The sequence below is a fragment of the Gopherus evgoodei genome, chromosome 2, assembly GCF_007399415.2.
Source record: "Gopherus evgoodei ecotype Sinaloan lineage chromosome 2, rGopEvg1_v1.p, whole genome shotgun sequence".
NCBI lineage: Eukaryota > Metazoa > Chordata > Testudines > Testudinidae > Gopherus > Gopherus evgoodei.
In genome coordinates this window covers 81,270,400-81,293,577 of record NC_044323.1, presented here as the reverse complement: position 1 = coordinate 81,293,577, position 23,178 = coordinate 81,270,400, and the positions used below count along the sequence as shown (strand labels likewise).

Genomic DNA, 23,178 nt, shown 5'->3' with positions numbered 1-23,178 from the left:
TGGATTCCCTCCAGCAGCCTTTGTGCATGGGTTTCCCGCGGAGCTGCTGGCAGATTTCAGATCTGCCCTCTAATCCTGAACCCTTGATGGAGGGCAGACCACAGCAATGTGGTCTGATTCCCCTCTCCAGCACATGGGGCTAGCCTGGCACAGTGAGGTAAATTTATACTTGATCTAGCCCACAAAGTGTTCTATAAATGGTTCATTATTCTGATCATAGAATATCAGGGTTGGAAGGGACCTCAGGAGTTATCTAGTCCAACCCCCTGCTCAAAGTAGGACAAATCCCCAGACAGATTTTTGCCCCAGAGCCCTAAGTGGCCCCCCTCAAGGATTGAACTCACAACTCTGGGTTTAGCAGGCCAATGCTCAAACCACTGAGCTAGCCTGTCACTCAAAATACTGCTCCACCTTGGAATACTTTTACAGGAAATATCTTCATGATAAGAAGTTAAATCGTCTGCACCTATTGGAAATAATGGGTGAACCAGGAACAGGACTATATTGAACATCGAATTATCATAGAATCAACCCCCCATATGCTTCTCTCCATTACATGCTACAGTGAGTGGAGTGGAAGACTTCATAGTTTGTGCAAAAAGTGGTGCAGTAAGGGAAGTACAGCCTCTGCATCAATTTCACATACCAGAGTAGCCTGTGAAATACCGGGCTGGGGGCTGTAGAGAGGCAGAGGAAAAGGAGCCTGAAAGCAGCCTGTCTGCACCATGTTCCCCACTGAAAGTCATAGAACACACAGGGACAGTTCCATGTAAGTTAATGCTACTCTAAGCTGTACTAACTTTGCTTACATACTCCATTGCCCCCATCAGAGGTGTTACAGGAGCCAACAGTAACGTAATGGAGCCAGTTATGCTGCCATTTTTATGGGAAAGTCCTGCAGATTTTAATATCTAAGAAACTAACAGGGTATTATAGAAATTTCTGCAAAAACTTAAAAAATGTAATAGAGCGTGATCTCTCTTTATGGTTTTCTGAACCATCCTACAGAAGTGTATAGCAAGGATATCACTCCCTTAAACACTCTATAGGCCAGTTCCAAACAGCTACAGAAAAGTTCATTTTCTATGAAATTCTATAGTACTTTACGATAAGGGGGATGATGGGGTTAAGGCTCGCAGCAATGCAGAGAAAGCAGCTAAGTGCAACAAACCCCACCACAGGTCATCAGAGGGTATGAATGTGTCACCTTCACCAATGCACAGACATCCACCGCTGTAAAGAAGGAACTCCATTAGTGGGAAGAGGTAGTAGGCTTTTAGCTTCACTACGGATTAAACATTAGAGGGACAACACTGTCAGGAACTCATGTGACTCCTTGCACAGTCACCTAGAAACCCAATGAGCTTGGCTGGGCCCAATGAACCATCACTGAGTGACTTAACTCCCTGATTGGATAGAAGAGCCAATAGATTCCTATTTAAGCCTGATAGCAACAGCAACACAGTGTCTGCTCAATGCGTTCCATGCCTGCAGCTGTGCCAGATCTGCTTCTTGTACCAGCCCTGTCCCTGCCTTCCTCAGAACTACTGATTCCTGGAACTGATCACTGGCTTGTCCTCTGACCACACCTCTGGTTCTGCTTTCTGATTCTGCTCCAATCACTAGGCCAGACTCCTGTTCCAACCAGTAGGTCACACCGACACCCCAGTGCGTTACAAACAACATGCATTATACAAGCAAGTTACATTAACTCATAATGGCTTGTCATATGGTAGAACTATGATTCATCTTTTCCTGTAGTTCCTTGGCCTACTGCTGCTCCCTCTAAAGCTGTGGCTAAGTAAATTAGAGATGGAAAAGATCTATTAGGTCGGTTAGTCCAGCTCTCAGCCAATGTAACACTTTTCCCTACCGTATATTCTATAGTACTTTGTCCAGTCTAGTTTTAATGAGACCAAGGAATGTGGCTTCCACCACCTCTTTCTGGGCTATTTTCCATTTTACTCAGCCTAAGTTTTCCTTTACTCAGTCTCCTCCCGTTACTTCTAGTTTTACAGCAGAGACATCCTTAAACAATTTGCCACAGCAAAAATAATTCTTCTGGCTTTGCTATAAGTGGCTCAGACTCTGCTGTCAGGTTTTGTGGCATGGGATTAATGTTCCCTAATTATCCACTAATCCCACACTCTTTACTGGCCCCTTGGACTATAAATTAAACCATGGGGGCAACATGCGAAGGCATGTTCCATCACCTGACCAAACACACATTTTTTACTATTCCGTTGAGATCCTTGCTATTTGTGGCTGCTGGCCTTGTTCATTGTCTCACTTGGCCCTCTCCTCAACTTGCTATGCAATTTAACTGGTAAGTGCAACTAATTCTGCCCACCCACTGAGCATCAAGTCAGTGCCAGGTACACTATGCCATGTTTACTCATTTTCTGACAGCTTACACCTGACTTGACATCTTCCCCACTATATTTGTCACTCACTGGCCAACTTCTCACCTCATTTACTGTGATGCTACTCCACTGCAGAGAGTGGTCCAAATTCAACACTGGTAGCACTCCATTGAGAACACCAGAGTTATACCAGTGAAGAATGTGGCCTATAGAGGTCAGTGGTGTTCCATTAATTTACAGAACAGACTTCTGTATATTTATCTAACCTCACTAGGTGGCAGTCCATCGCTCATTGAGCAAGGTTGTTCCTACCGTTTTCATGATGCACATAACTCTTTCTCAGCCATATAAGAGTGTTCAGATTGTTTTGCTTTTCTTTCTTTTAAAAGCAGAATGGATCAATTAACATGGCTAATAAAAATAAAGAACTAAAGAACGGAAAATATTTTTCACAACCCCTCCTGAAATTAAACTAGAAATATTATGATAGCATTTTCAGTAAGGATTAGTGCCCCAGTTGAACAAAGTAGGAAACAACTGAGCTTTTGCTAATTTCACAAGCCAAAGTCGAATAAAACTTGCTTGTTTAATTCCCCCCCATCCATCATTTTCCATTTTCACAAGCATCTGAGCTTCCACCTGGAAGAAGAAATATTCACAGAACTCCTCACAGAATTTCTTGTCCAAAGAGAATTTATCTGACATGGTTATTATTAGTAAGGCCCTACTTGAATTGTGGTATGATCCTCAAATAACTGTGGCTGAGGTGTGGACAAGACATGGAAAATCATGGGAAACTAATAATGGACCTTTATTAATAGCGGTAATTTGGAAAAGCCAGAGTAGACCTATTTGTTTAAGAAAAAATTGCTGGCAGGGGCTGCGGAGCCATCCCAAAAGTGGGGGAGCAGGGTGTCCTGCCCCCTCCATGGCCCCTCACTTTCCTCTTCTCTTCCCCCAGAGGTCCCACCCCTGGCCAAGGCAGAAGCTGGAGCCAGGCTGGGGAGACACAAACCATCTACCTGCCCAAGGAGTGGGAGGGCCATGGCCCCCCCTTCTGGCGTCCCTGGCTGGAACAATATAAACACTCAAATATTAGGTTGTTTTTTTTTTGATAACCAGACATTTTGCTGCAACTATATTACATACATTTAAAAAACAAAACAAAACCTGACTAGTACAATATAAAATTCAGAAGACTAAATGTCTTAATACAACTGCTGTAGAAACCGAGTCCAGTCACTTAAGCTTTTTACATTTTATACGCTTTGAATGTTAGTGCAGTACTAATTGCATACTCAAAATACAGGCAAAATTGTGGCCTGTGCAAAGTAAGCTAACTAAAATCAAAATGTCAGTGGAAGCCTAATATTGTGGGATCCACAATTTTCGCAATGTCACGAACAAAGTGGGGCCTCAATTATTGATTAGTATTTGTATGTGGCAGAGCCTGGGAGCTCAAGCCTTGGACCAGGACACTACTGCGCTACGTGCTGCACAGACACAGAACCAAAAAATGGTTCCTGCCCCGAAGAGTTTACAATCAAAGTACAAGTCAAGAGACAACACATGGATACAGGCAGATGGGAAACACAAGGAAACAAAGACACAATATTAATCAGCATGATAGGCAGTAGTCTCAGCATATCAGCTCCGTAAACACTGCCAAGTTTTTTGTAGGCACTATGGCAAAGGAAAGTTTTAAGGAGGGATTTGAAGGAGGAACAAAACCTGTTCAAACTTCATTTCCAGCCAAAAACTGTGCACTGGAGGTCCAGAGAAGCAGTGAAGAGTTTCAAATAAGCAACTTTGGGGTTTTAGTCTGAACTCAGACTCTGAAATGTGCTTTGAAGGTGCAGGGTTAAATCCTGCTTAGGCCAGAAGTCAGTTTGTTCCCATGAATAAAGCTCTTGAGACAGAACGTCTGCTGTGGGAGGGCAGATTGTGCTGATGACAAACTTCCCACTTCAGGGAGACAGCACAGCCTAAAAAGCATTTGTCACAGGCCAGAGAATGGGTGAGGCCTGGGCAGCTGGTGAATACACAGATTCAGTACATCTCCTCAGCAGCCCTTGTGCGTGGGTTTCCTGCAGAGATGCTGGCAGATTTCAAAGCTGCTCTCTAACCCTGAAACCCTGATGGAGGGCAGGCAGTAGCAATGTGGGCTGAAGTCCCCCTCCAGCACATGGGGCTAGCTTGGCACAGGGAGGTGAAACTTATACTGGATCTGGCCCGGGAAGTGTTCTATAAATGCAAAGTATGGTTCCTTATTCTGATGATGGGCTGTAATGGAAAGTGGATTTTGTGGGGTAAAAGGCAGTGGTACAAAATGTAGGCTCCTAAGACAAGGGGCCTTGCAGATGGTTCAGGACATTTGTTTATTACAATCATTGTCTATGCAATGAGCAGTTAGGCCAAGGAGGACTCTTGCGTTTGATTGGGTCCACTGGAGAATGATTAGAGCTGTTAGCTTCAAGTAGCATTCAAACTTTAGCCTAGAGGTCATGAACCATTGCAGAGTGAAAAACTTGCAGGAGGGAGCAGCTGCCAGTGTGCCACTGTTGCTCAATACTGACAACATGGACAGCGGCTTAAAGCCACAATAGTTCAGTAAGTTGTTTGTTTGTTCATTGAACAAAGAGCACAGTTCCTAGCGTGAAGGTATTAATGACTGCAAGATTAAACACCCTCTGAATTGATCAATGCTACTGTAACAATACAATTAATGTTAATGTTTTTCTTACTGGGACAGCTTCATGGACACACATCTTATTTTCAATGGAGGTCTTGAGGTTCAGCAGCCATTCAGTCACACTTCAGTACCATACAGACAAACCGTACAGAGGGCAGTCACTAGAATATAGCAGATAACACTGAGCAGTCAGCAATTTCCATGCTTTATTTGCTGAGATGCTTCTTAGAATAGATGATCAAAGGTGATTTGAGGAAATGTGATTCACGAGTCAAAGGAGGAAACAGATTAGAATCGTGATTTAGCTAGAGTGGTGAATTGCCCTTTGTTCTTGATAGAACAGTAGATGTTTTGATATTGTTAATAGTGTGTTTTCCACGTGTAAAAGGATTTATCACAAGTCACACAGGAATGGGCTCCCTGAGGAATCCCAGAGGCATGGTGACTCATATATGAAATAGGGCCAACAGTGGTGTGGGTAAATATTTCCTCCCCGAGGAAGGACACCCCCACACATGCGATCTCAGGGAGCGAGATCTTTGGCTGTTAGACAGCAAGCAGGTTTCAGACATGGTTTGAACTGGGTTAATTGGCCTATTCACGTAGCTAAATTGATAAATTGGCTTGAACGATCTTTCCGCGGATGTCTCATTAAGCAGTTATTGTTTAAAAAATTTTGTTTTCTCCTTTTTTTGTTGTACCTTCAAATATATACACTGTTTTATCTAATCTGAATGAGATCTGACTGTTACACTTGGTATTAATGAAAAGAGTATTTGAGCTTCAAAATGCAACTATTTGTACCAGAAACCTGACTGTAAGATTTATGTGTATTCATCCATCTATTATTGCCCCTTTTTGTCTGAGTGTTAGTCAATATTTGGGGCCTTGTAAAACTGTTTCCATTAGGAGGAGAAATCAATGAAACAACTTGTGAAGAAGGTGAGAGATGTTGTCAGAGGTGTGTTGTCAGGTACTACCGGTGTGGTGCTCTGCTCTCTCCTTGTTGGTATCACTCGGCTACGTGCGTGTATTCCCTCTTGTGCTGCCCCAGCTCTGCGCAGATAGCTGACACAGCAGACCCAAAGAGAACCCCCAATGACCACAGAGTCTAGTAAGGTACGAAGGCACGTCAGCCAGGTTTATTGCCGTATGGACACAATGATAGTTCCCCTAGATTGTTACTCTAGTAAAAGGCATACTACTAATATGTGCCCATGGTCAATGGACTCGGCTCAGTCAGTGGCGGGACTTTCCATTGCCCCCTCGGCCGGACAAAGACACCGCCCCAGGGATGCATTCTTATACACATGTACAAACAAGTTACACATCACTCCTGACGTATTGAAGTGCAACTCCTCTACGTAGCAAAGTACAACCCCTCTACGTAGTAAGGTGCCGCCTCTCACCTTGTACATGTTGGTTCGAACAAAACAACTCTATCCATCATATTACCCTTTTGCCCCTGTCATTGGGATGGGTCAGTCTGTTCCTTGTTATCTGTGTGGAATGCGCAAGTATGTGAATGTTCTGATCTCTAGTGTTCAGTACCTTTTAGGTACGTATCTCCTTGCATTAGCCCTTTCCTTGCCAGCTTCTGTGAGCAGGGCCTGCCTCTGGCTCACAGCTTAACTTTGCTTTCTGTTAGCAAAGTCTTGACCATTACTTTAGCTCAGGCCTCAGGCCTCATACTGGGCCTTTATCAGAGGCTTCACTTACTACAAGAGATACCTGTATTATTTTTATGAATATTACATCAATCTGTTAGATGGTTAGGGTGTTGCTTGCCAAAGGTTAATGATGGGTTCAAACACTCTTAAGTGGTTTTTTCATATTTGTAGAACCAAAGTTAAGTGGTTTAGATAGCCTGATCACTGGTGCTCAACTGACAGTACAGTGGTCAAAGCCTTTGAAATCTGGTCTCTAGAAGAGCATAGCAATCTCTCAGTTTGTGAAAGGGAAAGAAAATCTTAAAGAACTTGAGAACTGTTAAAAGAGCATCCCCAGAAGCAAAGAAAGAGGGGCAGGGTCTGTACATAAGCAGATGGAACCTGAAGCAGGGGGGTATGTGGTGGGATAAGTGGGCCCTACCTACCTCGAGGGACATGCTAAGTTTTAGGAAAGAAGTTACTCACCTTGTGCAGTAATGATGGTTCATTGAGATATCTGTCCCTAAGGGTGCTCCACTATAAGTATCCCTATAGGTGCTCCACTGTAGGGGTGTGGGCGCCTCTGTTCTGTCAGAGAATTTCAATAGTAGTCCATCCCACCTGCACACGCACGGCTCCCCTCCAGCCAGGAGCCCAGCCGACATGCGCAGGCATTCCCTCCTCAGTTCCTTCTCTACGGCAGAGTCAATAATGGAACTCTGAAACAGAGGGGAGGTGGGGGGGTCATGGAGCATCCATAGGGACACACATCTTGAAGAACTATCAGTCCTGCACAGGGTGAGTAACTTCTTCAAATAGTGTCCCTGTGAGTGCTTCACTGTAGGGGTGACTCCCGAGGAGCACACACTGCTGGAGGCTGGAACTTCAGAGTTGTGTCTGATATAGATAACAGTACTGAGGCCCCGAATTGGGCATCCGAAGCCGAATCCCCCAGTATGACACAGTGATCTGCAAAGTTACGTGCAGATGCCCATGTAGCTTGGAAAAGGCAATCAACAAGGAAATGGACCTCATGGAATGCATGTGTATTGAGGATGGGGGGATTACCCCCTACAATTGATAGCAGAGTTTAATACAGCCAGAGGCCCACTGGGAGAGGCACTGAGCTGAGATCGCTGCACCCTTCGATCTATCCACAATGGAGAGGAAGTCTTGGAGATTTTCTAAAGAACTCTGTCTTGTCCAAATAAAAGGCTCTTCACACATCTAGCATTTGGAGGATGACCTCTCAATTATCCGTATGAGGTTTTGGATAAAATGTCGGGAGCTGAATAAGTTGATTCACATGAAATGTAGAAGTCATTTTTGGAGCGAACTTTGGATGTGGTCTGAGTTTGACCTTGCCAGGGAAGAACACAGTAAATGAGGGATGTGCCATCAAAGCCGCTATGTCCCCTATCCTTCTGGCAGAGGTAATGGCAATGAGCAATGCCATCTTGATGGAAAAGAGAATTAACAAACAAGTGGCCATGGGTTCAAATAGCGGTCTAGTTAGGCTCTTTAACACTAGGTTGAGGTCCCATTGCATAGTGGAAGCCCTGGGTTGTGGGAAGAGGTTTCCTTTAAGGACCCTCTTCATAGTTGGGTGGGAGAAGATTGAGTAGCCTTCCACCTGCTGGCGGAAGGTTATGACTGATGCCAAGTGAACCTTCAGCGAGCTAACAGAGATACCCAACTTCTTTAAGGATAACAGGTAGTCAAGGACCACCAGTAGGTTGGCTGAATCAGGGTGACACCCATGAGCTGGCACCATATCTGGAATCTCTTCCATTTCTGTAGTTATGTGCGATGAGTAGCATCCTTTCTACTGTGCAATAGTACTTCTTGTACCTTCTCAGAACAAGATGCTGCTATGTGCTGGAACACACGAAGAAGCCAGGCTTTGAGATGCAGAACCTGGAGACTTGGGTGGAGGTGTGATCCTCGTTCTGTGACAAGGCGTGATTGGCAGGGTCATCGGTGGACATAAAGCCATCTGTGACTGGGTACCACATCTGTCTGGGCCAAGTGGGGGCACGTCTGTCTAGGCCAGGTGGGGGCAATCAGAACAGTGCTTGCTTTTTCTCTTTTTCTCTTCAGCAGGACCTTCAGCAATAGAGAGAACAGGGAAAGGCGTAAGGAAAGCCCTTGTCCCAAGGAAGGAAGAGAACATCTCCCTTGGAGTGACGTATGATCCCTGCTCTGGAGCAGTACCGCAGACATTTCTTTTTCTGGTAAGTAACAAATAAGTCTATTACCCATGTCCTCCATTGCTGGAATATGCCATGTAGAGCCGTCGGCTCTATTTCCCATTTGTGGTTGAACGGGAATTTGTGGCTCAGACAGTCGGCCATGGTGTTGTGTACTCCTGGTAGGTAGGCTGCTGATATTAGGACATTGTGGGAGATGCACCAGTTCCATAATTTCCATGCTTTTGTGCACAGGAAATCAGATCTAGCACCTCCCTGCCAGTTTACATAGTACATGCAGGCCACATTGTCCATCATGACCTTCGTATGTGTGTCCTCGATCAGCAGGAGGAAGTGAGCGCACACATTTTCTACCACTCAGAGCTTCTTTTTATTGTCTGTTTGGTCTGTACACTGAACCAAATCACGCTTGGAAGCATCTCATGTGTAACCTGGCATAAGCAATGACTGAAGTGCCCATGGCCATGTGCCCCAGAAGTTGAAGGCAATAACTGGCCAAGATTTGAGGGCTGGATTGTACAGTCTCTATCAACAATGAGAGACTGAAAATCTGTAATATGGCAGGAGTGCCCTTGCCTGAATAGAGTTGAGGTTGGCTCCTAAGAACTCTAGCCTTTGAACCAGCGTTGAGGTCCATTTTTGTTCGTCGATCTGTAGGTTCAGACTCAAAAACAGGTGATGTGTGGCTTGAGTGTCTCGTTGGGCCTCCATGAAGGATCATTCCTTGAGAAGACAATTGTCCAGGTAAGGAAAAATCATGGTATCTTGAGAGCGTAAGTGGGCCACCACTACCAAAAGGACTTTAGCGAATACCTTGGGGGCCAATGAGATGCCAAAAGGGAGTATTCTTTACTGGTAGTAGTCCTGGCCCAGTGTGAATCTAAGGTAACACCTGTGCCTCGGTATGATGGAGATGTGAAAGCATCTTGCAGGTTGAAGGCTGAGAATCAGTCTTCTTCTTCTAAAGTCGGGATGATTGTTGATAGGGTGACCATCTTTAATTTCTGTGTCTTCACATATCTGTTGAGCTTTCTGAGATCCAGTATGGATCTCCAGTCTCCCCTTTTCTTTGGTATCAGGAAGTAACAAGAGTAAAAACCTTTGCCCCTGAACATGTATGGGCACAGGTTCTATAGCTCTTAAGAGGTGAACCATCTCCTCAGTGTAACGTAGTAGATTTTCATAAGAAGGGTTCCTGAAGAGGGATGGGGAAGTTTGTTTGGGAGGCGAAAGGGAGGAGAAGTGAATGGCATATCAACTCCGGATGATTTCCAGCACCCACTTGTTGGAGGTTATCTGTTCCCAGGTGCTGTGGAATGGAGAAAGGCAGTCTCTGAAAGGAGGAGTAGGCTTTCCCAGAATGTGGTGATGAGAAGAGTGTTCTACCGGCACCTCAACCAACCTATTAAAACTGTCACTTTGAAGCTGAGAGTTGAGATGAAAGACTGTTGTGGCACCGATTGTTTACGCTTAGCAAATTTGTATTTCTTTCTCTGCGGCTCGTATTATCTCTGCAATGGGTATTGAGATGTGTACTGTAATGACTGGGGCTTGAACTGTGGCTGAGGGCTATATTTCCTCTTGTAGGCCGGTGTGTATATCCCCAGGGACCGAAGAGTCACCCAAGAATCATTTAATGTGTGAAGAGGCACGTCTGTCTTCTCAGCGAACAACTTCATTCCCTCCAAAGGGGAGGTCCTCTACTGTAGTTTGGACCTCCTTAGGGAAGCTGGACAAATGGAGCCAAGAGGCCCTCCTACAACCCCAGCTGTGAAAACTGAGTGTGCTGCTGTGTCTAGTGTGTATTGGAGATTTTTTTGCTATCAGCTGGCCCTCATTAATTTTGGCCATGAACTGGTCCTTTTAAGAAGCTGGGAGTTGGTCAATAAAGGAATTTAACTTTGCATAGTTCTGATAGTCACATTTGGCCAACAAGGCCTGGTAATTTGCTACCTGGAACTGAAGGGTGGCTGAAGAATAGGCTTTCCTGCCAAACAGGTCCAAGCACTTCCCATCCTGGTCATAGGGGGTGGATTTAAGTTGGTACTGGTGATCCCTAGAATTAACCGTATCCACAATGATGGAATTTGGAGACAGGTGGAAAACAAAAATTCTGTGCCTTTTACTGGCACATAGTACTTTTTGTCCATCCATTTGCATGTTGGCAGGACAGAAGCAAGGGTCTATCATATGACCCGAGCAGGACCTAGGAATGCCTCGTTAACTGGGAGGGCCAATTTGATAGAGGTTGAAGAGTGGAGAATACCAACCAGTTCACAATGGGGTTCAGTTATTTCATGCAGCTGCACTTGCTGGGCTTCAGCCACTCTTTGGGCTAGGTCCTGGAATGACTTAAAGTCATCCTCCAAGGATGGCAGGGGCAGTGCGGAAGGAGCATCACCCCCTCGGTAGGTGATGAGCTAGAGAAACATCCCTTTTCTGCTTTTGTTTCCATTCCTTCCCCCAGTAGCTCAGGAGGGCCTGACACCTTTGAAGGTGCTGGTGAAGGAGGGTGCCTCCTTGCCTGCTGATATACCTCACTAGGGGGCTGTGAGGCTTGTTGCCACTGGGTTTTCCAGAGGTCCCAGTACAGCCACTGTGGGTATCGTGCTGGAAGCTGGAACTATGGCTGCCCAAACCACGGAGGTTGAGGGCCGGGCTGGTATGCTTGGTGTCCATGGTGAGATTGTGACCCGTATGGAGGGTGGAACAAGCAGTGAGAACCCAAGTCCTCTCGCTCACTGAGTCTGAAGAGGAGAGAGGCGGGGCATGACATAGGTATGCCATTGTGTCCACTACTCCCAGTGAGCTTGGTACTGGAGCCCTGGTAACGAGAAGGGGCGAGTCCGAAGCATCAGAGACTGAGAGATCTGATGCGCACCTCTAGTCTGTGGGTGCAGGTGGTACCAGTATCGGTGACGATAGCTGTCAGTGCCGAGGGGTCCACTGGTGCCAGGAACACTGAGGTTGGTGCCGGTGCCGACCACGCAGTCAATGTAGCCTTCCCTGGAGTGGAAAATCTATGTTTCTCATGCTCCCATTGTACTGGAATTCCTCGCCCATGAGCATTGGGTGTTTGGGCGGCTGACTGGCTTTGTTGGCTTGATAACATGCATGCGCTGGGTACCAACTCTCGATGGCTTTGGTGCCATCAGTACCAAAGATACTGAAGGAGCCACAGATTGTTTCTGGCTTGATCTGGGCTCGCTAGAGGACTCACAAACTTTTCTTAGAGGTCTTTAGTGAGTGGCTTATCTCTTTGGGATCACCTACTTTCAGCCCTAGGCAAAATTTCCACCTTGCGCCCCCCTCCGCCCCCCTTCCCTGACAACCTCTGAAAACTAGTAAACTTAGCATTATAAACAGCCTGTCAGAATGGGTAAGAGCTTTGTAATGTTTCTTTTTTACCTTTAATACGTTTCAATTGTTTTACAATTGTGCAAAGCTAAACAATTGAGCCTTGCATTGCATCACCAGCCAGGTTAGGCAGGGAGACAAATCCCCCTTACCCCAAAGGGCCATCATCCCCTGGCGACTAATTTCTACTCCAAGTCTATAAAGCAGACTTTTAAGGTAAATACATTATTCCTTCAATATTACCCATGCACACATCTCACAAAGGTTCTCACTTTTGACAAGTTACCAGACTTGTGCAGATCCCTTCCACATTCCTCTTTGTGGGTAAATGCCCTCTAAGAGACATGTGGGGTGCAGTGAGTTTGTCAGGCCTGCGGTGACAGCTGTTTGTGAAGATCAGGGGGCCCTTTGCCAAGGGGTGCTGGTGTCACAGTGAGCCTGGGGTAGCTGACACTATGGGGCAGGGCACTGAGGCTGGTGTGGCAGGTAACACTCACTGGGCTGGGGGGCAGGTGGTGCCGGGATGGGACAGATTCCTGTCAGTCTCCAACGCTCAGGCTGCGCCAGCAGCCTCTTCACCTCGAAGTCTCCCCCGCTTTCCCAGGGGCCACTCCTCCTCTCAAGCTCCCTGGCCGCTGCTGCCGCCCGGGAGAACGCCAGTGGGGGGCGCCACCGCGAAGGAGACGCAAGGGGCCAGGCTCAGCTGGGGCCCCGCACCTGCTGGCCGAGAGTAGCAGGAACCAGGCACCGCTTGGGGGCAGCCGGGTGGCCGGAGCCCAGGGTGGCAGCAGCCTCCGGAGCAGCAGGGGCAGGCAGGGAGCATTGTCCGCCATAGGTAGGAGAGGCCGCACTGCTGCTGCTGTTTCCCGCCTACAGCTGTCCTTCTCCTGCGCTGCGCGGCCGGGCTGGGAAACAGCAGCACGGCCTCTCCTGCTCCATGCCGGGTTATGCTCCCCGCCTGCCCCCACTGCTGCAGAGGCTGCTGCTGCCCTAGGCTTGGGCCACCCGGCTTCCCCTGAGCGGCGCCCGGTTCCTGCTGCTCTCGGCTGGCAGGTGTGGGCCCCAGCCGAGCCCGGCTCCTTGCGTCTCCTTCTCTTGAGCGGCCGTGGCCGGGGAGCCTGAGAGGAGGAGTGGCCCCTGGGCAAGTGGGGGAGACTCCAAGGTGAAGAGGCTGCTGGTGTGGCCCAAGAGCTGGAGACTGCACAATAGTGTAAAAAAAATTTGGGCACCACTTTTTGGTGCCCCCAAATCTTGGTGCCCTGGGCGGCTGCCTAGTTCGCCTAGTGGTTATACCGGCCCTGAATGTGCCCCAAGAGGCTCCACCGAGCTGCTTCCTCTCAGAGTCCTTCTCATATCTGATTCTCTCAGCCTTCTCCAAGAAAGATTGTAAACTCAAACTTCTAGTTCCTGTCTTTACAATTAGGGAAACTCCTTAGCCCACATGGCTTATGGCTGTCCTGCCACGTGCCTTGGGCAGCTCTTCCATTGTTTTCAGCTGTCTTTATTACATAAAGAAGGCTTAATGGTTCCTTTCACTGGGCCTGAAGGAGGGCTTGGCATACTCATTGACTAACAAGGTCTGTGCCTGTTTCAGGATCAAAGACTCATTTGATGTCATTAGCAACTTCCTGCATAATATTATTGTAGCATTTTCTATAGTGCCCATTAGAAATGGTCAAAAAATGGGATGAAATTATCACAGAATATTTAATTGAAAATTCTGTGTCTTCCCCTCTCCTTCCCCAGCTGAATTTTGATGAAAAATTGGAAAACATTTTTTAACCAGTTGTAGTGTACATCAACATGGTATCTAAATGTTCCAACTGAAGAACAAGAACACTCCTATGTGATCTGCATGTCCAATCAAAACTAACCAACACAGATGAAATTTGGAATATTGAGTACTTATGATTAACTGCCATGAACTATATACAGATGGTGGAAACTGGTAACTGGAAGAAATGGGAGAAACTGTCCTGCAAAAGATTAAAAAAAAATTCAATATGCAAGAATCCCTGATCTTCAGTGGAACTTGCATTTGTGACCTGGACAGTCAGATATTTTCACCATGTCTTTTTAGATGTACTGTATAGTCAACTTTAGGACATATCGTTTATCTGAGAAAGATCTACTTGGAGATAAAGATGTAATTTCAACACGAATGTCATAAACTGCTATTTTCGGTGTAAAAAAAAACAACACAAAAAAACCCAGAACACCAACAGGAAACATCACAGACGGATAAAACGAAAAATATGTAGAGTCACTGCCGTCTTCAGACTTCCTTTGAAACGTAGGTGACAACACTCTCCACCACCATACACCGTCTTCCAGTAAGTGACTATTTTCTCTTACTTCAAACTGGAAGAGGAACATATAAGAAGGGTAGAACAAAATATAGGCCATCTTAGGTCTCTTAATAACCCACTGGTTTGAAAGAGTCTATTACTTCTGGAGGCATCTCCTACCTCTAAAATGGGAATTCTATCAGAACAGGTAGGTTCTTTCAAACCTGTGTAAAATATTTCAACTTGTTATCCCTTTTAAATATATTTGAATGTTGTTTTTTTAAATAACACTTTGAATCAAACAAATGTTTTGGATACAGAAGTTTGATGGAGGCGTTTTTAATAACATCTTTCTAAACAATCTATCTTTTTCAGCTAGGGCTTGCTTAGAAACAAAAGAATGATGTAAAATAATTTCACCTTCATCTGATCATAATGACTACAGTAATAGTTCAGATCTCAAAAGTCTCTGGTAGTAAAGACTGTGCTTGAGAGAGAGATTTTAAAGCCACAGAAATAACAGGGTACTAGAAATAGCCTGTTGAGTCATTTTGGTCTTTATAATGGGGGCAAATAATCATGTTTGTTAGAAATATGTATTTAAACCTATCACATAACAGGTGGTGGATTTTTTGTTTGTTTGTATTGTTGGTTTTTTTTTCATGCTGAATGAGGCTCAATTTAGTCTCACTCTGCTGGGAACCCTGTAGTGATCAGCACATCCCAGGAAGTGGATGAGAATGACCAACCAGACTGTGTGGCCAAGGCAGCCAGAAAATATGCCGATGCAGTGATTCACCCCTCAGTTTAACGCTGCCCTGCCCTAGAATCACAGGGATGGGGGTCAGACCACAGAGGGTATATACTTTAAGGATACAGCTAATCCATCACTGGTATCAGTGGGTGAAAATTACATCCCTATATGCCAAAGGGTCAACTGAGCTCAGAGTATTCCTGACCAGAAAAATCATTGAACATTTTCTGTTTCAGGGTAAGAACTATTTAAATAGCTGGACGGTGTTATTGTTCCTGGATCCCTGCTAGCGAGGAACTGAGCAACTGGCCAGGTGTATTATGGTTCCCTCCACCCCACTTCTTTTGCTGAGGCAGGATAGCAGACTAGAAAAATAGAAGTTAGAGATCAAAAGATCTATTAGACTTCCCCATTCATGGATCTTCAGATGGTGGTGGGAAGTGGAGGTAATGGAAATGACTTACCCTGTTTTCTTGATAGGAGAGGTGAGATCCATGCACAGAAGGTCTGTTCCATGCACAGAACAGAGTGATATGATCTGGCCCTGCATTTTTGCCTCCCTTTTCCATTTCATTAATATGTTCCAGATCCCTCCATTGCTCCCAAGGACCACACTGCCACTCATCACTACATAAAGCTTACAGTATTTCAATCACTTTCAGTCCATATCATTTGTTCCTATCCAAGCCAATTTGAATTCAAGTTTTAAGTAAGCTTCCAGACTTTTAAAATCCAAATATATCACATCTGCTTCATGCAGTACTTCTATAAATCTGTCCCAAAAAACAATTGCATTCATTTATAAACCTACGGTGCTCCTCAAGATTTTCAATAACTCCCCACTGCCCCCTTAATATTTCTTTCATTATTTCACTAAGAATAGAGGTTACACTTGCCGGGATGGTTACTGCCAGGACCACAATTCTTTTTTTTTTTTTAAATTGGTACAGCTGGATCGATGGTCTGATGAAAGGTAGCAGTTCCAATATTTGAGTTTTAGTGGGTTGAATGGGCCAGATCCTCAGTTGGTATTAAACACGATAGCTTTTCTGACTTCATAGGAGCTACACCAATTTATACCAGTCGAGGATCTGGCCCAGTATTTTTCATTTCAACAACAGCAAGTCTTCATGGTTTATATATACTTCGATCACTTTTTCAACAGATAGGTTGGAAATATTTTGAAATATTTCAGGAATTGTTCTCTTCTGTAATGATAATTAAGTATTAACTTTTAAAACATCCACCTTTAATAACTTAATATTACATCACCAGCAGGTGGGAAACAGATTAGTTAAGATTATGAAGTGGGTTTCTTTTTTTCACCTCCCTTTTTCAGTAGCTCATAAGTTCCTCGGAAAAAGTGATTTGGGCCTGAAATTTTCCATGCTTGATCTCAGTCCCAAGGTGAATGTTTGGTTTTGTCCGATCAGCGTATTCTCAGGCATGTGGGCTCTTTTTTGTGGTTGCCAGAGTTACTCTGGGTTCTCTCTGGGTAAAAATAAGAAGAAAAGAGTCTTTTTTCTTTCAGAGAACAAGAACCAGAAAAGGGGTGGGCGGGGAGGGAAACTTTTGGATCTCCTTTCGACATTACAAAAGTCAAAATCACCAATTTTTAAAAAATTATTTAAAGGTCACCATTGATGACCTCAGCTAATCCTTTCTTATCTGATTGATTATGTTAATTATCCAATTTATATGCAGAATCATGACTCAAATTCCTCAGTAAAACTAACTAAGAAATGCATGAACTTATGGTCCTTCAAAGGCCAAATGCAATTCTCAGATCTTCTTAAAATCTTTTCTCCAATATTCTGTTCTCCCTACATGTGCAGATTACATATGTCAATGGGGATCCAGCACATGGAGGGAAGCAAGAATAATTTGAGCCAAGGGTATATGAGAAATTATGCCTAATTCATATTTTTATTATATTAAGACCAGATCTTGAAACACGTACGCGTGTGTGTGTGTGTGTGTGTGTGTGTGTTTTTCAAAATTTGGTGCAACTCTTCCTCCTCGGAAATCACTAGTAAAACTCTCATTGACTTAGATGGGAGCAGAACTGGGCCAGTGCTGAGCACTTGACTATCCTATCCAAAAAACACAAAGTGATCAGAAATTAGAAAAACACAGCTTAATTGCAGAAAAGAGTTTTTAGACATTAAATATTTTTAGGCTATAAAGAGGATCAACATTCTATCTTGTGGCATGTATAGAAAGAAATTCTTTAACTTAAAAATGATGCTCTGAGCCTTCAAAAGCAGAGACAGTTCAGTTGAAAAATACCTTTCAAATGAGACACTTTCCTTAGCTACATTAGGGTAATGTAATATTTTTAATGTGGCTACCTACAATATGTTATGTTGTCACATTATATCACTGAATTTGCTATTTATTATTTTGCTTCAGCTCACAGGAAAAAAAAATCTTTCTTCCCTGAGAGGGTATTGAAACATCAACCGGAACACCAATTGTGCCTGAAACAGTACGTAAAATAAGGCTTATCAGTTTGTTTCAATATATATTTGCAATGGTTTTCTTGGCTATGATTTTATTTTGCTGATTATCATCCCCCTCTCCCTTGTCCCAATATATCTGGATATGTAACAACTCTTTTATGAGGGGGGTTATTATTAAATTTTAAAAATGCATGATTTGAAAGGATAACAGAAACCATTGTATAAAAAGCCAATAACTCTTCAAGAAGTCACACAAGGATTTGCCACACTTCTCTGATGGCCGAAGGCCTTTTTGACTTTGCTTTCTGGCCTCAACACACATCCAAAGCGTATGGGTAGCACCAGTTAATCATATGCTTTGTGTGTTATTATTTAAATAATAGATGCTGCTGAACCAATCCAGAAGATCAAATCATTCCAAGATGAATTCTGCTAATCTTATGTTAACTTATATTTAGAAATACTTTGCTGCATGAGTATTCTCACTGAAATCTACCATTTGAGTTTCAAGAGGGCATCTGACAATAGCTTTACAATTGACTTGAAAAAGTTTTAGTCATCCACTCAGGAAGAAGAAACAGTGTCAAGTGACCAATCACATGGCAGGAATAATTGACCTGAACTGTTTACAAACAGCATAGGCTGCAAATTGTTTGGCCAAAACGTTCTAGTGTGAATAATGAATACGTTTGCAGAAAATCAGTCACAAATGTTTCATGAACAGAGAAGAGAGCTAAATTCACACTGAATATTACTCTCAGTGGGGGCCAGATTATTCTATTCTTTCATGTGGAGTAGGATCTCACTTTGTGAATAGTTCTACTGTTTGTGGTGTGTGATGGGTCACCAAAACTAGATGCTATTGTTTCTGCTTTCTAAATGGACGCCTAAAACTTTTGAGCAGGGGAAAAACAAATGGCAAATAATGAATAATGCAGTTCTGGGGTGAAAAAATATTCATGTTAAAACCTCTTAAACTGTCAGAATTTGCAAACATCTGAATATTCGCAAATTAATAATATCATCCCATAAAAACTGCAGCAGAGTTTATTTGGGAATCTGTTGGGAGTTATTTGTTATTATTATTTGTGTCCTGGTTGCGGCCACAGCATGCCATGTCCACACACATAGCAAGACAGGCTGCCTGCCTTGTAGAGCTCACAATCTAACCAGCTCTGGAAGAAGTGATAACCAAAGCCCTGCGCAGATACAATATTGTATCCACATCTGACCTACCATCTACAAAAATCATCTGCAGATATCCGCATCTGCGCATGCAGATACCCATTGATATAAAGTAAATATTCACGGATTTGCAGGGCTCCAGTGATACCTACAGCATGGATGTGGCTGGGATTTGATGGACAAGTGGCCATTTATGTGAAAATAGCGGATATGGTTGAAAACTACACATTAAAATCAGGATAAGGAAGAGAGGTAACCCATCAAAGCTCAAATGGTAGATGAAAGGGGTTTTCTTTCCCTGAATTCAAGAAGGTACAGTCCATTGTCACAATCAGTGTTGGAGAGGAAGGGGGATCAGAGTGACATTTCTAACAGGGGTTGACATTCTTGTGCTAAGGTATGTCATGATCAAACTCAATAGGACTCAAACCCTAATTTTAGAGAAGGGCCTACACCAGAGTCCTGATCCAAACTACTCTGAAATTTGAGGCATTTGAAATATTAAATGTCTCAGTCCCAGTCAGTGTAAATCTGTGCTAAAAATGATGCATATACTTTCAGGACATGCAGGTTCAACAGCTGTTCTGTCTGGAACAAACAGTGTTCAGATTATACCACACCACAAAGATAATGTGATTTCTATCACACAAATAAATATATGTTGGTTTTCACCACAACAATTCTTTCGCTGCTTTTAGAAAACAGCTTAGTAACATTCTGCCTGTCCTCTAGATATGTTATAATAATTGTTTTACTTGTTGAGAAAATAATTTTGGATGTGTGTGATTACAGACAGCCTTTAAAAAGAAGACTACATGGAGTTTTCAGAATGTTATTACCCAGACCTTAACCTCACCTGCAACGATTACAGTGAGAATGAACATTTTCTCAAGGCCAGCAAAATCTTTCTGCCGTGTATGTATGCATTAGCTTTTGCCTTTGGGCTGATAGGAAATTCTTTGGTCCTTATCATATACATTTTCTGTGAGAAACTGAAGACACTGACAGACGTATTTTTAGTGAGCTTGGCTTCAGCAGACTTGCTTTTCCTTTCCACCTTGCCATTCTGGGCATATTCTGCTGCACACGAGTGGATTTTTGGCTCCTTAATGTGTAAAATTATACGGGGCCTGTACACTTTGAATCTGTACACTTCAATGTTAACGCTCACTTGTATAACTATTGACAGGTTTATTGCTATTGCCCAAGCCACAAAAGCCCACATGTGTCAAGCCAAAAGAATGGTTTGGGGGAAAGTCATCTGCATTTTAGTTTGGGTGGTTTCACTAGCATTTGCAATACCACAATTTAAATACAGTACACAACTGAATTACGATAAGTCAGTCTGTCATGCAATATACCCTTCACATCTCATAGAATTGGCTTTTAAAGTATTCCAAATGACCCTTGGATTCTTTATTCCCATGATAACCATGATTATCTGCTACTCAATAATTATCAAAACTTTACTTCATGCCAGGAGTTTCCAAAAGCACAAATCCTTAAAAATCATATTTTCCATAGTAGTGGTGTTCATTCTTACTCAGTTACCCTACAATTTACTGATACTCATACGCAATATACATGTGGAATTCAACCTGGACTACAATTTCGACTCTGCAGTGGTCATAACAGAAGCAATTGCTTATCTCCATGGCTGTCTCAACCCCGTTCTGTATTTCTTTATTGGGGTGAAGTTCAGGAAGAACTTCCAGAAAATCATTAAGAACATCACATGTGTTAAGCGTCAAGGTATTGTGAAGCAATGGCAAACCACTGAAGAGGAGGGCTCGAAAACTTATACCGCCTCACCCAATGTAGAAGCAACAAGCATGTATCCATTATAAAAGCCGCATAGAGGGTCACAGCTTTGTTAAGTTTAAAAAGTACTCATAGTCATGAAAGGGCTTATGTAACAGCCACATTAGACTGATATAGTACAAGCAAGCTACGTGTAAGCTTCCCAACACATTTAATGCATCTCAGTCCTGACATTGTAGCACTCCTGCTATTCCTGAGCAAAGACTGGTAACTGGGTGAAACACTGCAGTAGTTTTATGATGGGCATACATAAAGGTTTAAGGATGAGATCATCAAACTCTTTAATGTGTGATTTAAGGCTGGGTTTGAACTCAGGGTTGCAGCGACGGAAAGCTAGTGTATCAGCCCTCTGGACAAGTTAGTCTCCCAGGAAGGATGTTTGTAAGCAGAAAAGACATTTAAGAGCTTTGTTTTAAAGAGTCTAAGAGAAAAGTTGCAGTTTGTTATGACTTTTAACTTGACTTTTTATATTAAAAATGTAGTTTGTTTAAATGCTCAATCTTCCCATTATAGTTTCATGTGATTCTTTTTTTGTTTTTGTCTGTTTTCCCTTTCTTTGATCCTTCCAAGTCTCTGTCTGCCTTCAAAGGCAGAGTGAGATTTCTGTGGTCACAGCATAAAATTAATCTGTCTTCAAACAAATATCAAGTCTCTCTAACAAAAAAACTCCGAGCATAAAACCCCTGATTCTGTCACACACAACAGTACATATCACCCCATAACAGTGCTGGTGTAGCCAGTTTGGTTGGTCTCACTTCCTACATAAAAATATTGGACTCCACAGACTGGATCAGACTTATGATCCATTTAGTTGAGTATCCTGTCTCCAACAGCGGCGGGGTTCCAGAGGATGGCCCAATAAACCCTACAGTAGGCAGATGTGGGATAATCTGTCCCTATGAAGGTCTCCTCCTAATATACACCCTGAAGCATGAGGTTTTAAACCCTTCCAGTACTCTTTTAGCATTAACTGTTGTAACTCTAGACAGTCTTGCGATCCATATAAACATCCGGTCCTTCCTCCTAATTCTCTGTGCATCACAGAATGCACTTCCCTACCATGCTACCAATGCTCTACTTTGTGCATGTACCTAAGGCGTTCTGTTCCCTATGAGACAGCTGCTCAGATTTTCCCAAACTGCAGTGAGAAAACAGCAATACAAACTAAGCTAGGGAGCGTGGAGGATGCTGATATATGGTTGTGTTTTGAATAAAGCAGCTGTGCGGGCACAAGTCAGTCATGGTTGTTGTAATCAGGTGAGGAAAAACTGTCATGAATTGGTTAAAAAAAGTTATAATGGTAGGGAAGACATGGCTTTACAATGATCGCTGTCTTAACCACAAATGCCAGTGTCAAGAAGGTGTTAACAAACAAACAGGTTTCTATGTTTCACAGTCAGTTTCTCAGCCACTTTTACAGGATGTTTGTTATTTACCTCTTCAGCCCTACCAACAACTTTTCTATACAAAAAGAAAATGTTTAAAGTAGAAAAATAAAACCATGAATAAAGATGCACGACAAATTGTTAAATTATAACATATGCCTGGAGTGCTTAAAAAAATATAATCCCTAACTTTTACTTGGCTACACACTCTCTAAACAGAACAATCAACAGTTTATCTTATTATTAATAGCTTATAATGTTTTCTCAAACAAAACAACATCTGAAGATACAGGGCCTTACTCTGTTCCCACTTATCCCAGCTTTACATTGATTTAATTTCTGATTCATACCAAGAACAAAATCAGGTCTTTCAAAAGCGTGACTACAGTTTTGTCAGCAATGAAGTCGTCTGCTCTCCTTTTTAATTGAATTACAAACAGACATTTGCTGAAGGTAATATTGGGAAAAAATGCCTACATGCCTTTGATTATGCTATGAAAATTCATAAGCAATTTTTTGCAGTGGTGTAGTTTCTCAGATGCTACCAATGTGAGATGGTGACAGAACATTTTTAACCACTACATCACCTAACCCTACCTGATCCTATCACTGCAGTACTTTACTTATTCCATATGTATGATATCTACCGTACGCTAAAGGGAAAATCAAAATTAACACAAGATGTGTACCCAGTTGACTCGGATATAGTGCTGAACCCCAGCCCAGCCTTCACTGTAGACACACTCTACAAACTGTCACATATCAAAAATTTTAAAAGTTAGAAAAGAAAACAAAGAAAAACAAATAAACAGAAAGAAAATACAAATGAACAAAACCTGAGCTGGCTAGGAGCAGATAGAACATTAAGTTTATGATGATTTCTCACTTCAGATTTCAATGGAGTTATTCCAGATTCACAAAGAGAGCAGAATATGACACCGAGAGAGTGGTCCTCATTCCTAATTACAACTAGGGAGTTGAATCCTGTTTGCATCAGGCTGTTATGGCACAA

At 43.2% G+C, this 23,178-nt stretch overlaps 2 protein-coding genes across 11 annotated transcripts in view; one reads left to right on the top strand and one right to left on the bottom strand.

The window, feature by feature from the left end:
* Window positions 1-23,178, bottom strand: part of FYCO1 (FYVE and coiled-coil domain containing 1) — a 90,141-nt gene that overhangs the window by 8,151 nt on the left and 58,812 nt on the right. The window contains exon 15 of one of the 9 annotated variants that reach the window (XM_030551153.1): window positions 16,616-16,804. The exons of the other annotated variants lie outside the window; for them this stretch is intronic. Coding sequence (XP_030407013.1) covers window positions 16,789-16,804 — 16 coding nt within the window. The 3' untranslated portion in view covers window positions 16,616-16,788. Of the gene's footprint in view, window positions 1-16,615; window positions 16,805-23,178 lie in introns of those variants that run through there. 9 annotated transcript variants of the gene reach the window in all.
* On the top strand, window positions 14,043-21,826 carry CXCR6 (C-X-C motif chemokine receptor 6). 2 transcript variants are annotated; one of them, XM_030551156.1, is made up of 3 exons: window positions 14,043-14,604; window positions 17,726-17,801; window positions 19,753-21,826. In XM_030551156.1, exon 3 carries the CDS (start codon window positions 19,776-19,778, stop codon window positions 20,805-20,807), a length of 1,032 nt encoding a protein of 343 aa, XP_030407016.1. In that variant the 5' UTR covers window positions 14,043-14,604; window positions 17,726-17,801; window positions 19,753-19,775; the 3' UTR covers window positions 20,808-21,826. The 2 variants fall into 2 exon arrangements, with proteins under 2 accessions (XP_030407016.1, XP_030407017.1); XM_030551157.1 differs by lacking the exon at window positions 14,043-14,604 and adding an exon at window positions 14,611-14,767.

What these genes read in the sequence shown, in the direction of transcription:
- CXCR6 (XM_030551156.1), top strand. Translation starts at nt 19,776, where the DNA reads ATGGAGTTTTCAGAATGTTATTACCCAGACCTTAACCTCACCTGCAAC.